This window comes from Prunus avium, chromosome 8, assembly GCF_965620075.1.
Source record: "Prunus avium chromosome 8, drPruAviu1.hap1.1, whole genome shotgun sequence".
NCBI lineage: Eukaryota > Viridiplantae > Streptophyta > Magnoliopsida > Rosales > Rosaceae > Prunus > Prunus avium.
The window spans coordinates 32,301,040-32,314,751 of NC_142291.1; the positions used below are offsets into that span (position 1 = coordinate 32,301,040).

The following is a 13,712-nucleotide window of genomic DNA, read 5'->3' on the forward strand; positions in this document are numbered from 1 at the left end:
CCTATAATCAGCATTCAGTTCATGTAAGTTGGGTTTCGAAATTAGCACGCAATAATTTTGGATTGAATTGAATTGGATTGGATTGGTTGGTTTAATAGGTTTGGATTGAATTTTACGCACACTTAGAACATAGGGTCTACTGGTGAGTGCTGTTTATGAATTGTTTTCATCAGCATTTGTTTTGTTGGAAACACGTTTTAACCAAATGAAATGAGGAATGCTAGCGGCCTTATCTTTGTTTTCGCAATCTACTGAAATGATTATCCTATACTAGAGGTAAACATATAGAACATATGTTTTTCTCTACAATGTTGTATAATCATACCGCAAATGCAAGATGAGATAGAAGATACCGCAATGAAATAGAAGATACCAAACATTTTCATTCAAAACGCATAGCAGCAAGTGCAAACCTTTCATTCATTCTCTACTACGTCTTGTCCTCCCTTCACACCATCTCTGATACAGTGATACAGTGATACAGTGATACAGCATCATCTCTCTGTCTCTGTCTCTCTCTCTCTTCAACCAAGCAACCAACACACACAAACAAACAAACAAACAGAAGAAAACACACAAAAAGTGCAACAAAATAAAGAAAAGAAAAGAGCCAACACACACCACCACCACACAACAGTCTCACTCTGAGAGACAGCAAGCGAAACCAACAAGAACACAATGCCTCCTTATGCAACCCAGCCATGACCAAACCCACATCTCCTCTCACCCAATGTCTTCCTCTTCCTCTTCCTCCTCCTCCTCCTCCTCCTCCTCTTACGACACCTCCAACTTTGTCGTCTCATCCCATCACTCCCCACCGTCCGATGAAACCGACGACACCGCCACCATCCTTACCCGTCTGATTGACTCCGAGCCCAATCACATCCCCTCCCCAAACTACATCTCCTGCCTCCGCGACCGTTCGATCGACGTCACCGCTCGCCAGGATTCAATCAACTGGATCTTAAAAGTCCACGCCCACTATCGCTTCTCTCCCCTCACCGCCTTCCTCTCCATCAACTACTTCGACCGCTTCCTCTCCTCCCATTCTCTCCCGGTAAATCACTCTCCTCCCTTTTCCGATAAAACGTCGCATTTTCCGGGAAAATGTGCCGACGTGTCTGACTTTTTGCTTGCTTATTTATTTATTTATCGCAGCAGCAGCACAATGGGTACTGGCCGTTTCAGCTGCTGTCTGTGGCCTGCCTGTCTTTAGCGGCGAAGATGGAGGAGCCCAATGTGCCCTTCATTTTGGACCTCCAAATCTTCGAGCCCAAGTTCGTGTTCGAGCCCAGAACGGTTCAGAGAATGGAGCTACGGGTCATGACCATTCTCAACTGGAGGCTCCGATCCATTACCCCCTTCGATTTCCTCCACCACTTCATCGCCAACCTCCCCTCTTCTTCTTCCTCCTCCTCTCTCTTCTCAGCTTCCTCCGATCTAATTCTCAGCACCATACGTGGTAATACATAGAAATAAATATAACCCAGTTCTTATTTTGTATTTGTTTTTGGATTTTTGGTGTTTAAATTTCGTTTTTTTTTTTATAATTGTGTTTCAGTGATTGATTTCTTGGGTTTTTCGCCTTCCACGATTGCCGCGGCGGCGGTGCTCTGCGCCGCCAAAAAAAGCGTGGATTTTGCGGCGGCGGAAGACCGTGAAGCGGCGTCGTTGTTCCACGAAAGAGTAAACAAAGTATATAAATCCACCGCGGGGTCTTCTTAGCAAAGCTTTGACTTTTCCCGGGGCTGTTTTTTAAATAATTAATTTTTGTTTTAATTGAGGAATTCGAAGAGTTTAGAAGGCATAGAAAGCTGTGTTGAGAAAAAAGACTGACAAATCCGCGCGGTAATAAAAATTTGTTTTTTTGTTTTGTTTTGCTTTTTTATTGGGGACAGGAGAGGGCGAGAAGCTGTCACCAACTCATGGAGGAGTATCTGATCGACACGTGTCCCTCGTCCCGCCATAAAGAGCCCGTCTTTCGAACGGCGTCTTCATCCCCAGCCAGCCCAGTCGGTGTGCTCGACGCGGCTGCCTGTGGAAGTTGCGACACTAGGTCAGAAAATCCCGGCTCCACCGATCAAGCCGAGCCGCCAGCAAAGCGGCTCCGACCCTCCTCTGCCGCTGATGTACAGCCGCCGTAGATAAAACAGAGACAGAGAAATTAAAGACCCACCTATTTAAATTAAATTAAATCTGTCTCTAATTTTTTGTCCTTATATTTTTTTTTGTCAACTCTCATCATGATAAGATGGACGGTTGGGATTAGAGATTATATTTAATATAATTTTTATATATTTTGAGGACGATGGGCTTTATTTTCGTAAATTAGATTAACGGGTCTAATTTAGGGTAATGATGTTTTAAATCATGTCGTGCATGTAAATTATGGATCTTCTACGAAATACGTGACGGTTATGCCACGTGGCGGGTGAGGGTTTAATTAATGTAATTGAAAATTATTAATAAAATGGAGGGTAGAATCATAATTGTGCTGGGTTAGGAAAGGAAAAGGATTTTTGAGAGTGACGTCGTGAGGGAGGTTTGGCGGGAATGACGTGGGGGGTGACAGGTGCTTGACACGTAATGTGGGGAGGAGAGGAATTGGAGGGAAAGAATCTGAGTGGAGTTGGGGATATGGGATACAGAGGGGTGAGGTGAATCGGAGCCGTCCACGTGTAAGGAGGGAAGAGTAACTGGTACGACCATATCATTATATGTGACTAGTGAGAGGCAAAGATTTGATTTGATGACTGGAGACCACAAGGGGTCACTTCAAAGCTATATTTATTTTGTGTATCAAATCATGCTCTTTTTTTATTCTTCTCTTTTTGGGGTTTTTATTTTTGGTATGTGCACTTGCATTATATATTCATTTTTCTTTGGGTAAATAAATGCATCATATTTTTGGGTCCATAAAGTTTTTCTAGTATTGAATGCGATGAACTTCGTATCTCGATTGAGGCCACAATTGAAAAACAGCTTACAAGGTTGGATCATTCATGGAATGGAAGGTGGTCTTGATTGAAGAGGGATTTCTGTCTGTCTTTGTGGGGAAAAGTTGGCACTCATTATTGTTTTTTTGAGAGTTACTAATGGTTGTGCACTTGGCTTCAACGATCGGATTCCTGAGCTTTCTCTGATGTGGTTTGAGGTTAAATTTAGGTTTAGAGAGGAAGTTATGGCTTGATTTGATTGTCAGTTCCTTCAAATTTTAGTTCAAGGGCATTTACTTTCAGAAAAATTCTACAACGCAATATTCTCATGTAACCGACTCTTCATGTGAAAAATTCTACTTTTTTCGTGTGAATTACGAGATTATTGTTTGAGATAACTCTTTAAATACGAAGAAAGATGATAGAAATTTGGTTCCATTTTTTTGTCGGTCATAAGAAATTTGGTTCCATAAAGAAAATCTTTCATATTGTCATTTCATACGATGACTCTCGCATTCAATCATTAATGCATTAAGCACATGATAAATGAAAATAGATGATATGCAGTGAAGAGATTTTTTTCCTCTCTCACATGATAATATAATCAAAATATCAATAAAAATAAAATATATTTTAGCTCGTCCATTTTCAAGTGAGTGTTTCCTTGATTACAGCCCTTGCGCAAAACCTTTGAATTATTGTGATTTTCGCCTTGATGTGGTGGGAAAATGACCTATAAACAAATGGGACAAGAAAAATTTGTGTCTCATGATTTCCAATAAAATTAGAGATTAAAAATTAGGCAATGTGGGATCCATTTCCAGGCTGTATGGAAAGGTAAAGATGGGACCCAATTTTGTTTATTATTATTATTATTATTTGTAAATACCACGAGGTGTCCTTACACTTGAAGGGTGAGATTAATACCCGCTCGGGGTTCGGTCTGTCCCTAACCACATTTAAATGAATTATATACATGTGAGTCATTTTATAGTGAGAGTATTATAAATGGCTCTTAAGTGAGGTTCTATTTACTAATCATTATTTAATTTAACAACTAATTAATTTAATCCAACAATTAAGAGATATGCCTCACCTCACCTGAGGGCCCTCACTATAGAATTCTTGGTATTATGTAATGTAATGCGGTCAAGAAGAGTTCTTGTGTGCATGTGAAATCTGGGCTTGGGACAAGAAATGGGCCCCCCCACAGAGGCCCACAAACAGAGGGCAGTTAAGGAGCTTAAGATAAAGGCCAGTCTCCAGAGAGAGAGAGAGAGAGAGAGATTATGACCCTGCAATTGTAGGACAATGGACCTTTCCAAAGTCGTCCTTAGAGAAATGGGAAGAGGCCAAAGCAAGAGACAAAAGGGCATTAACAACCTTCACGTTGTACACAAGAACCATTAATCCACCCATCCACCCACCGATACCATCCCCTGTGCTCTCTACTGATTTCTTATCTTTCTTTTATATAAGAAATCAAATGAGAGAGAGACCAAACGAGTGTTTTGCTCTGCACACCCCTGTGTGATTGGCATCTCTAGCTTTCTTCTGTCCCTTGAGGAACCCCCTCATCAATGTGTTCTTCGAGAAATTTGCAGGCTTGTTTCACCGTACACATAAATCTGTGGCTTGTTTTGGGTTTTTCTTTTTCGTTAGTAAAGAAGGAAGATTCGAATTCAGAACTTGTAACTTTTACGGCTTGTCTAGCACACACCATTTTACGGCCATTAAATTTAGGATGCTCGTGAACTTTTCAATTACAAAGTTGTAACACTTTCAATTATGCGTGTCATATATGTTCAAAGAACAGGAAGAAAACAAAACAAAAAGAAGACCTAAAATTAAGCAAATTAGAATAGTCAAAGTTCCACATCAAGGTGGAAAGTCACAAGTGCAACCGTAAAAGATATTTTCACCTTTTGTCTGAGTTTTCTAGTTGCGTTTGACAATTGACATTGGTATTGAGATTAGACGAGCCATATATTGTTACACTAAAAATAAAGTAGCAAATCCAAAATGTGTTGTGACAAAATCTTCAACTATAGATTATGTGTTTGAAATTGGGTATTGGGTCCGAACTCAAATTGCCTGAAAAGGGTGCATTATTGGTTTTACTACATTCATCATAAGATTAAGACAACATACTGTAAAAGGAAAAGGAGCCAAAAAAGGAATGGTAGTTGTTATTCTCCTTTCTCTCTTCTTTTTTTTTTTTTCTCAATTAGGTGGGATATTTGACCTTAATATCTTTGTGATTTTTTAAAATAAATAAGAAAGTGATTTATTTGTAAACATATAGGATCAACTTCAATCCAAAATGCTATCTTGAAGTTGAGTTGGAAATTAATCACTGGAAATTTCGTCAATTTAAAAGTGATAACGTGTCATGTACCACATCATTTGATAAATCTGTTGCCTCTAACATTATGATTTGACATTTTTCAGTGCGTTAAAAACATCGTCCCTTAAAAAAGGAAAAAAGAACACCGTCCCTAAATCTGAGACTCACACGGACTGAGATAGGGTTCAACATATTCAACTAATTTGACTAAAAATACCTACCAAAACAGTTGGGCCAGCTGGGCCTAATTATTTTTCGTACATATTTTCACAATAGGGATGGAGTTTTTTCTTATAATTTCTATTTTTTATTTTAAAATTTTGACAATAGTATCCTCATACTACCTATGTGACTACAAAGTCATAGCAATATAAACTTTGCATTTGCATGATTTTATAATTCAAATGAGTATGATTTTACTTATTTTTGTGATCATTCATTTAAACTTAAACTTCTCAATTCCTTTATCTTCATTCTCTTTAATGTGTACAAAAATAGTATGATTGAACTTTCAAGTTTGATGAGCAAAATAATGAGATATTGGAGGAAACTAGGAGTAAGTGCATGGAATAGAATCAATACTATTAGTGGGATAAAATTACCCAATAGCCGAGCTTCATAAAAATTGGTATGGGACTATATATTGTTTGTTCTGAATTCCCAACAATATTCTTTGAATATTAAGTAAAGCAGGTGATTGTAACCGTATTTCTTAATAATTAAGGAGATTACTTCGAAGATTATCTTTAACTCTAAGCCTAATAAAGAAGCCTATTCCTCCTACAAGGTCCGGGTCATATTCTAGTCATTATATAAAGGCGACTCTTCAACTCACAAGAGATCTTCTGAAAGGCAACACAATTCTACGACATAAATCTCACTTTTTCATACATATCTTAATACTATCGCTTATTTTGTTCATAATAACTATGAGTGTTATGAGTGTAAACATTTTGTACTTTGTTCTTCCTTTATTTAATAGTGAAAATACCCAACAATCCATGTCAGTGGATGTAACCCAGTTAAGGTGAACCACATAAATATCTCATGTTCGCACCACTTTGCAAAACCTAAGGGAGGTGTCGTATAGCAGTGTAGCTCGGAAGTCCGAGTGTCGTATCCACAGAGAGCAGTGTAAAGAAAATAACAGAGATGAAAAAGAACAAGTGTGATTGAGAGGTTGATTTATGCAAGATTTGATTTAGAGAAAATTTAATTGATTAAAACACTAAGGCATTGGGTTTCCACTTTTAACATAAGCATGCAACTCTTAATAATTTGATCCACAAAATATTTTCCTTTGTAGTTGTTCAAAATAATTAAAGCCCTTTTTAATTTCCTTTAGAAGTATTCTAAGCATAACTTGTACCATTGGCAACAAACTATCAAAAAATAATCTTCATCAAAATTCTATTAATCTTTAGTAATTCTCTTCTCTTTTAAAAGCATGAAAGTTTTTACTACACAATGGGAAAAACATGATTGAACCCATGAAATAGATTATCAAACATTCATCAATTAATTAAAAAGAAAACTACAAATTCCATTTGAACAAAAACTACAAATTCACATTAAAGCTTAAGTTTGGATCAAACTAATAAAAATTACACACTTATATTAAAAGCTTTCCCCCTAGCCTTAGCTAGGGAGTTAGTTCCCCATAAAATAAAACTAAAACAGAAATTTAGAATTAGAAGAATTGGAGGAAGGAGAGAGAGCTCAAGAGAAGATTGTGAGCTTGGTGTGGTTTGAAGGCTTGTAGAGCTTCCTATTTATAGCCTTAAATCTCAACAACTAGGGAAATATTAAAATCTAAAATTCTCATCTCATTCAATGCACAACCGTAACCCTCATCTTAATATTTCTTCTTTTCTTCAATTGTTGCTCCACTTCTACTTGCTTTTGTTATTCAATCCTTTTTTTTGGTTAAGTGTTGCACCTCTTATCATCATCCTTCATTTCATTTGCTTAACTCACAATTTTAATAGTTCATGATTCCACATCTTCAAGCCACCATCTTGTTTGTTGCTTCATCCACTCCATGCATGAATTGAATATGTCTTCCACTTGCCATCAAACCAATTGCCAATTTGCTTCCTTTATTTATTTCATAGTGTTGATGACTCCATTCTCCAAGTTCTTCATCTTTTTGTTTCATTGGTTGTTGCATCCATTTGCCTACTAGCATCCAATGATCTTCTTCAACCTTAAGATGAAATCATCATCAATTATGTAATGGGTATGTAAGCAAGTGCAAAAGTGAAAAACAAACCTAATTAACTAAAATTGTAAGAAAATCAATTACTAACAAATATATTTAGGGATAATAAATGTGATAGTTTATGTGCTCATCATCTCACTTCGCTCGATTGCATGTTCTCACTCAATCTCTATTTTCAAATTGCAATCCCTAAGCAATAGGAACTCATTCTGGAGGACAACATGCTTGATCATGCGAGGTTGGTATGGAAGGATTCCTAGGTCAATCATGAGATGTCATCCTGCTGTTGAACCAAATTTAGGCATCAACATAGAATGCCTTGAAAAAGACCAGCTTATTCATTAAATTCATAATCTATGTCAATTAAACAAGTTGAATAAAATTAAGAAATAAAATACATTGAGCCCAATTTCAAATTTTGAAATATGAAAAAGAAATTTCTTAACAACAAACACTTTTCTCTTTATACTTTCTCAATGATTTAATAAAGGTTGAAGTTATTTAACATGTATGGTGATTGATGATTCTTTTAGTTTTGAATTTCATGTTTTGTTTTTTGGGAAATTAATCTTGAATTTACAAATGCCTAGTAAAGATATGCAGTTTTGAAAAATTCTTTGGTTTATATGGGTAAGTAAATATGTATTATTGTTCTAGAATTTGAGTAAATTTTGTTTATTCCTATCTTGTTGTGTACAATGGGCCTGTTTGGTGGTGAATTGGATCTAGAATCCTAATCCAGTGTTTGGAGGCCTAATGTGATTACATATTGTTTGTTTTTTTTGTTTTTTTGTCTATTTAAATGTAACAATATTAAATTTGAGTTCATAAAATACCATTACAGTAAAAATAAATCGAATGAATGTACATAGAAGATTGAGGGCCACATTTTTATGGTTCGCCTAGAGCCTTTACAACCTTAGGACCGCCACTTCCTCCCACGGCTCATATTCATAACACATTCAATCAATAACCAATGGCCTTTGCGCTATGTGTCAAAAGGGTTTCAAGCAATAAAAGCTACATACATTTTTTACATAAATGATCTTCATATCAGAAGTATGTGTAACATGGGCATGCTATTGTAGAACTTGTTAGAACACAACACTAGTATGACACAGGGAGATCGGCATGATCTTAGAATTCAAATTGATGAGTCTATAACTGAAAAGTTTTGCAGAGTACAAAGGCAAAAAGATTATAAAAAAACAAAATCTTGACTTCACCGAGGAAAAAGCAGGCCAAAGCAAATGCAAAGAAAAATATTGTGACTAAGATCAAGAAAATGGCTCTCTAAGATATTGCAGCGGGGGAGGAGTTTGAGCCGACGGCATGAATCTTAATCTTGATAGATGTATGATCATGGAAATTCATATTTACCGAATATGTTAGTTTCTTAAGCACGCCCCTAAGATTCTTGTGCCTTCAGCTCAGCCTTCTCCTCCGCCTTCAACTCTATGTTGGTTAGTCCTTTTCTTCCGTTGCGATATATGTTTCTTTGCATTTGCCTTGGCCTTCTTTCACTTCTGTGAGTTACATAAATAACAAATAAAATTGCATATTTGGGTTAGGCTAGTTCGTCAGGGTAGTGATTTTATCCCTTTGCATTCAAGTTCGAATTTCTGTCCGTGTAAATTAGGTTAATTTAGAGTAGATTATCGCTTGTATAAAAAAACAAAATCGGAACCTAGGTGTCTTTGGGAAAACCGTTCCATATATATAATTTATTACAATAACAACAACATTTATAAAGCATATACTTCTTACACACATGTCCCCATTAGGGTTTTGGAGTTTTAGAAAAGTTGATAGCTTCTTTCTCCATGGTAGGACTAATCTTATAAAGATGCTGCAAATAATCACCCACAACCACCTTCTTATACTCCTCATCACTCGAGGAACAATCCCTGATGGGCTCAATCTCAGTTTGGGGAGATGGATTATAGAACAAAGCCACTGAAAACCGATCTATGTCCATTTGGGTCACAACCCTATGCCATGGGCTCTTCAACCTCCCATTGCTCATGATCTCTAGCAAATCTCCCACATTCACCAGCAATGCCTCTGGTGGCCAAGTCACACTGACCCATTTCATGTCTTTCAACACTTGGAGGCCTCCGGCAGCCCCCGGGTCGAATTGCATGAGGAGGGTGAGGGCGCTGGCATCAGAATGTGGAGTTAGACCAAGGGCAAGGTCTGGTCTAGGACATGGTGGGTAGTAGTTGACTCTTACATTGATCTCACTTTCGTTGGGGTCAAAGTTTTGGAGGAATGCATGTCTTTCTAGCAACAAGGCTTCGGCTAGGGCATCCAATAAGTCATTCAAGATGGATCTTGCTTCTGCAACGTATTGCTCTATAGCATGCCTGCTTAACAATGTGACAAAATTGAGTTGATCTGAGGCACTCTGTGAGTTGATCAAGAATGTGTTCTAAATACAAAGTTGGGCTCAATATCCACACAAAAAAAAAATTTCAATTGGGCTACTTTTTATGGCCGTCTGGTTGGGCATACTAATTTCTAATTTTTGAATGTGTTCAGTTCAACATTTATAAATTATAAGTTCATCAAACGAAATTAGCCTATTTATTTGAAATAGTCCAACATAGACCGAGGGAATAAAACGACGCCTGAATCCAAAGAGAAATGACTAGATGCAAGATTATTTCATTATGATCAAATCAAACGGTGGACCTTGAGAAGATGGATATAAGAAAAATATAGGAACGTCAAAATGTATGCTTTGCATTTGCACATACATATTTATGTGATGAAAGTAGGGCACCTGAAATTGGCAGGCCTTTGAGGCCAAACGTGGAGCCCTTGGGTGGCTCCAGCAGGAGCTGCTTTCATAGTCACACGATCAATCCAGTCCAGCGGCTGATCTTCCGACTTCACAAAGTTCCGGCCATAACCCATGTTGTCTACACTCACATACGACCCAACACTTGCTTTCTTCTCTTCAAACGACAGCCCAAAGAACTCCTTAACCACATCCCTCACACCTTGCAACACAGACCAAGGTACACCGTGGTCCTTGATTACGAACATGCCCCAAGCTCTTGCCCCACTTGCTAGCTTGGCCAGCTCTTGGGCTCGGTCCTCGGGTTTGAACCGGGCCCGTAAGTTGGCCATACTTACTGATGGTAGGAACTCCGAAACATCATCAGCTAAAAATGAGGTAACCGGATCACGATTGTGTTGAGAATACACCCTAGCAAACCTCTTAGGCAAGTGTTTAATCCCGCGACGAGCGATTTCTTGAACCACGGGCACCCTTGAGGTTCTAAATTGACCTTCTTGGTCTAGGTAGCTAGCTTCATGGAAGAAATTGTCACTGCTCTCCATATAGGTTTCTCTCTAGCTAAACTATAGCACTTTCTATTCTCCCATTGGCTTTTTCAGTTGCATGCAAAATGTGCTCAATATTTGTAGGAATGGCTAAGCAAATAGTGAAAGTTTGGACACCTCCCTTCCACATGTTTAGTGCTAGTTGGGATTCTTTAAGTGCATGGGCCATATGAAAATGAAATTTTAGTTGGCTAGGCCCAGAGCCTTTACGAATTTGTACTGCTTTGCAGGTGGACTGGACTTGCAAAAAATTTCAAACGCCTCAGATTTTTTTGTGGACCACAAAACGCCTCACTCTTTCCAAAAGATTTGATTGAGAATTAATTTTGTAAGGGTTTTTTTCTTTTCTTGAAAGAACAAACTGATACTCCATTTTTGTCATGTGATGAGGACAAGTTCTTGATTGTCCATATTTATTATGGCTGTTCCTGATGCAGACTTCCCACATGGGAGTGACCAAACACCCACTTTTGTAAGCAGGAGGACAAGTTTCTTGGTGCCACATATTTATGTTTATCACTATCATCTTCACCAAAATAGAAATATTCAGTAATTAAATTTTGAAATCTCTATCCTCCACATGATTGAATAAGTGAAAGGTGCACGACTACTGTTCTTAATTGGTGTGGAACAGTACAACAAGAGGGAATTGTGCCTTGATGGTTTGGATAAAGTTAATTTCACTCGGTTGTCCAGGAAACTGATGATAAGAACAAAGACATGGTACAGTAAAAGATAGCAAGGATTTAACTTCTAGTAGTCTCACTTGATACTTGTCATAACAACATCATCTTCCAATTTAAGGAGTAGGCGGGAGTTATTATGAGTCGTTTATATGTAAATTTGATTTCAGAATGCATCGAATGTTTATTATAATCATTGTCGAGCAAGCAAGTCATCAAACAGGTTATAGCCGCTTACGAAACGAATGAACATCTAACATGTTGTCACATCCACTTACGAATCAACATCTAACACTATCATACTTAATTTGGAAATACAATTGAGGTATATATGCAAGCAATTAAGGCTTAATTTGGGTAAAGTTTTGATTGCAATGTGTTACAAGATTCCAAAAGATTGGACATTATGAGAATCTTCAAGGATGGTACTGAATATCCATTGAAATTTGGAGGTTTTCACTTAGGGTTAGGGTTAGGACCACGCTAGTGGTAGCCACCTGGAGCTGAAAATTATATGAGAGAGGAAAGAGAATCCTATGATCATCTATTCATCATATCCTACCACTGTCCACTTTGCTAAGCAAAGCCCCAAGAATATGGGTAAAATCTCACACCACCTCACGCGCTCAGAATGTGCGTGGAAGAGAAACAGTGATGACCTTATCTCAATCTTGGTCCGCAAGCGCATGGTTCCCGGCGAAATAATTGGGCAAGGATCCACGTGGCGTCCAACCACACCATTCCCTCCGCCCTGTCGAAATCCTCGTGTAGATACTGGGCATGGCGAGTGGTCGGTGCAGCTGGCCCTCGTACACCCCTCCGTACGATGTACTCTTGCTATGCGATAAATCGTGATTGTGGTTAGGGTCCCACTTTTGGTCTTGGACCCACCTGAGCTTACCAGCTGGGGTCTATTAATCGCCCACGTGTATCGCTTCCTTTAAATAATGTAATGTTCATAATATACACGTACGAATCTATGTTTTAATAATATTTTCATTTTTCGTGTACGACTTAAACAATAAGTAAAATATATATTTTTAAAAAAATTAAATGTATAATATATGTACATACATATTTTCATATTTAATACACATATTTTTTAAAAATTCAATAATACATACAAAATTCACGTATTATACATATATTTTTCACATATTATTGAATAAAAATAATATATATTAAAAAATTAAATAAATTATATTAAAATATCATATAGTGGCCAAACTTTTTAGTTGTATCTGGCCAAAATTTTGCTAAATAAAACACGTATGTATTTTCTTCGTACTTTTCTTGTTCCATATTTTACTAACTATCATATTTACAGTCTGACAATATAAATATGCGTCTAAAGATTTAAATCTGAAAATTGATTACTGCTACCAAATGATATAGAAAATGACATGATAATACCATATTCATTAGAAATTCAGGTATTACAATAAGAAGTTAAGGATGAATGATATATGTGTGATTAGAGAATTTTTTTTTTTTAAATATGATTTGTTGCTTGTAGTATTGCTTCTTTGCTCAGTGGTAAATATGATACAAATAATTGTATTGGATATTCAAACTTTGAACAGTGTTACAATTATGAATTAGACATTCAACAAGTTTCATAAATTATAGTTGTGACAGAGATTAAAGTTACGTTTAGTGAAAAATTACTATATCATAATAGCTAATTTCAAGATTTTGGTTTTCTGAGATTATCATATTAATTAGTGATTCCCCGAGGCCTATGGCAAGCATTACATTTTGAGGATAAGTGTGTAGTTATTATGAACTAATTAAGTAGGTTAACTGCTCATCTAATTAAGTTGACCAATTCATTGAGGTAGATGAGGTCAAAACAGTCCGGGACCCAATGTTTGTTAAACCCCTCAATCAGCATTTGTCAAAGCTTGGTCCATATGAGCTGGATGGGACATGGGTTACCTATTCATGGTTCAATCAAATTGAGAGAGAGAGAGAGAGAGAGAGAGAGATAGAGATTTGGCCAGTTGGAGAGAGCTCACAATTTAATCTTGGATGGTGGTACACACTACTAGACACAGCATCTGTATCCCAATTTGGATGGGTTTGATAGTAACACTTGGAGGTCCCTAATGAATATCATTTGGATGGGCTATTAATAATGAGTGATCCAAGAGGAAGGCACATGGGTTTTTAAA

General features: G+C 37.3%; 2 protein-coding genes across 4 annotated transcripts; one reads left to right on the forward strand and one right to left on the reverse strand.

Moving 5' to 3' along the window:
- The first annotated feature begins 444 nt into the window (after positions 1–444).
- LOC110763727 (cyclin-D1-1-like) lies at positions 445–2,306 on the forward strand. Of its 3 annotated transcripts, none has more exons than XM_088244952.1 (4): positions 445–1,057; positions 1,159–1,459; positions 1,562–1,695; positions 1,899–2,306. In XM_088244952.1, the coding sequence occupies exons 1-4, from the start codon at positions 689–691 to the stop codon at positions 2,142–2,144; spliced, it is 1,050 nt and encodes a 349-aa protein (XP_088101078.1). In that variant the 5' UTR covers positions 445–688; the 3' UTR covers positions 2,145–2,306. The 3 variants fall into 3 exon arrangements, with proteins under 3 accessions (XP_088101078.1, XP_021822262.2, XP_021822263.2); XM_021966570.2 differs by having other exon boundaries at positions 447–1,057; positions 1,159–1,462; XM_021966571.2 differs by having other exon boundaries at positions 447–1,057; positions 1,162–1,462.
- A 6,903-nt stretch (positions 2,307–9,209) lies between these two features.
- LOC110763720 (protein LATERAL BRANCHING OXIDOREDUCTASE 1-like) lies at positions 9,210–10,900 on the reverse strand. Its single transcript, XM_021966561.2, has 2 exons — positions 10,290–10,900; positions 9,210–9,870 (listed from the first exon to the last, which is right to left on the reverse strand). Exons 1-2 carry the CDS (start codon positions 10,850–10,852, stop codon positions 9,285–9,287), a joined length of 1,149 nt encoding a protein of 382 aa, XP_021822253.1. The 5' UTR covers positions 10,853–10,900; the 3' UTR covers positions 9,210–9,284.
- Positions 10,901–13,712: the final 2,812 nt, after the last annotated feature.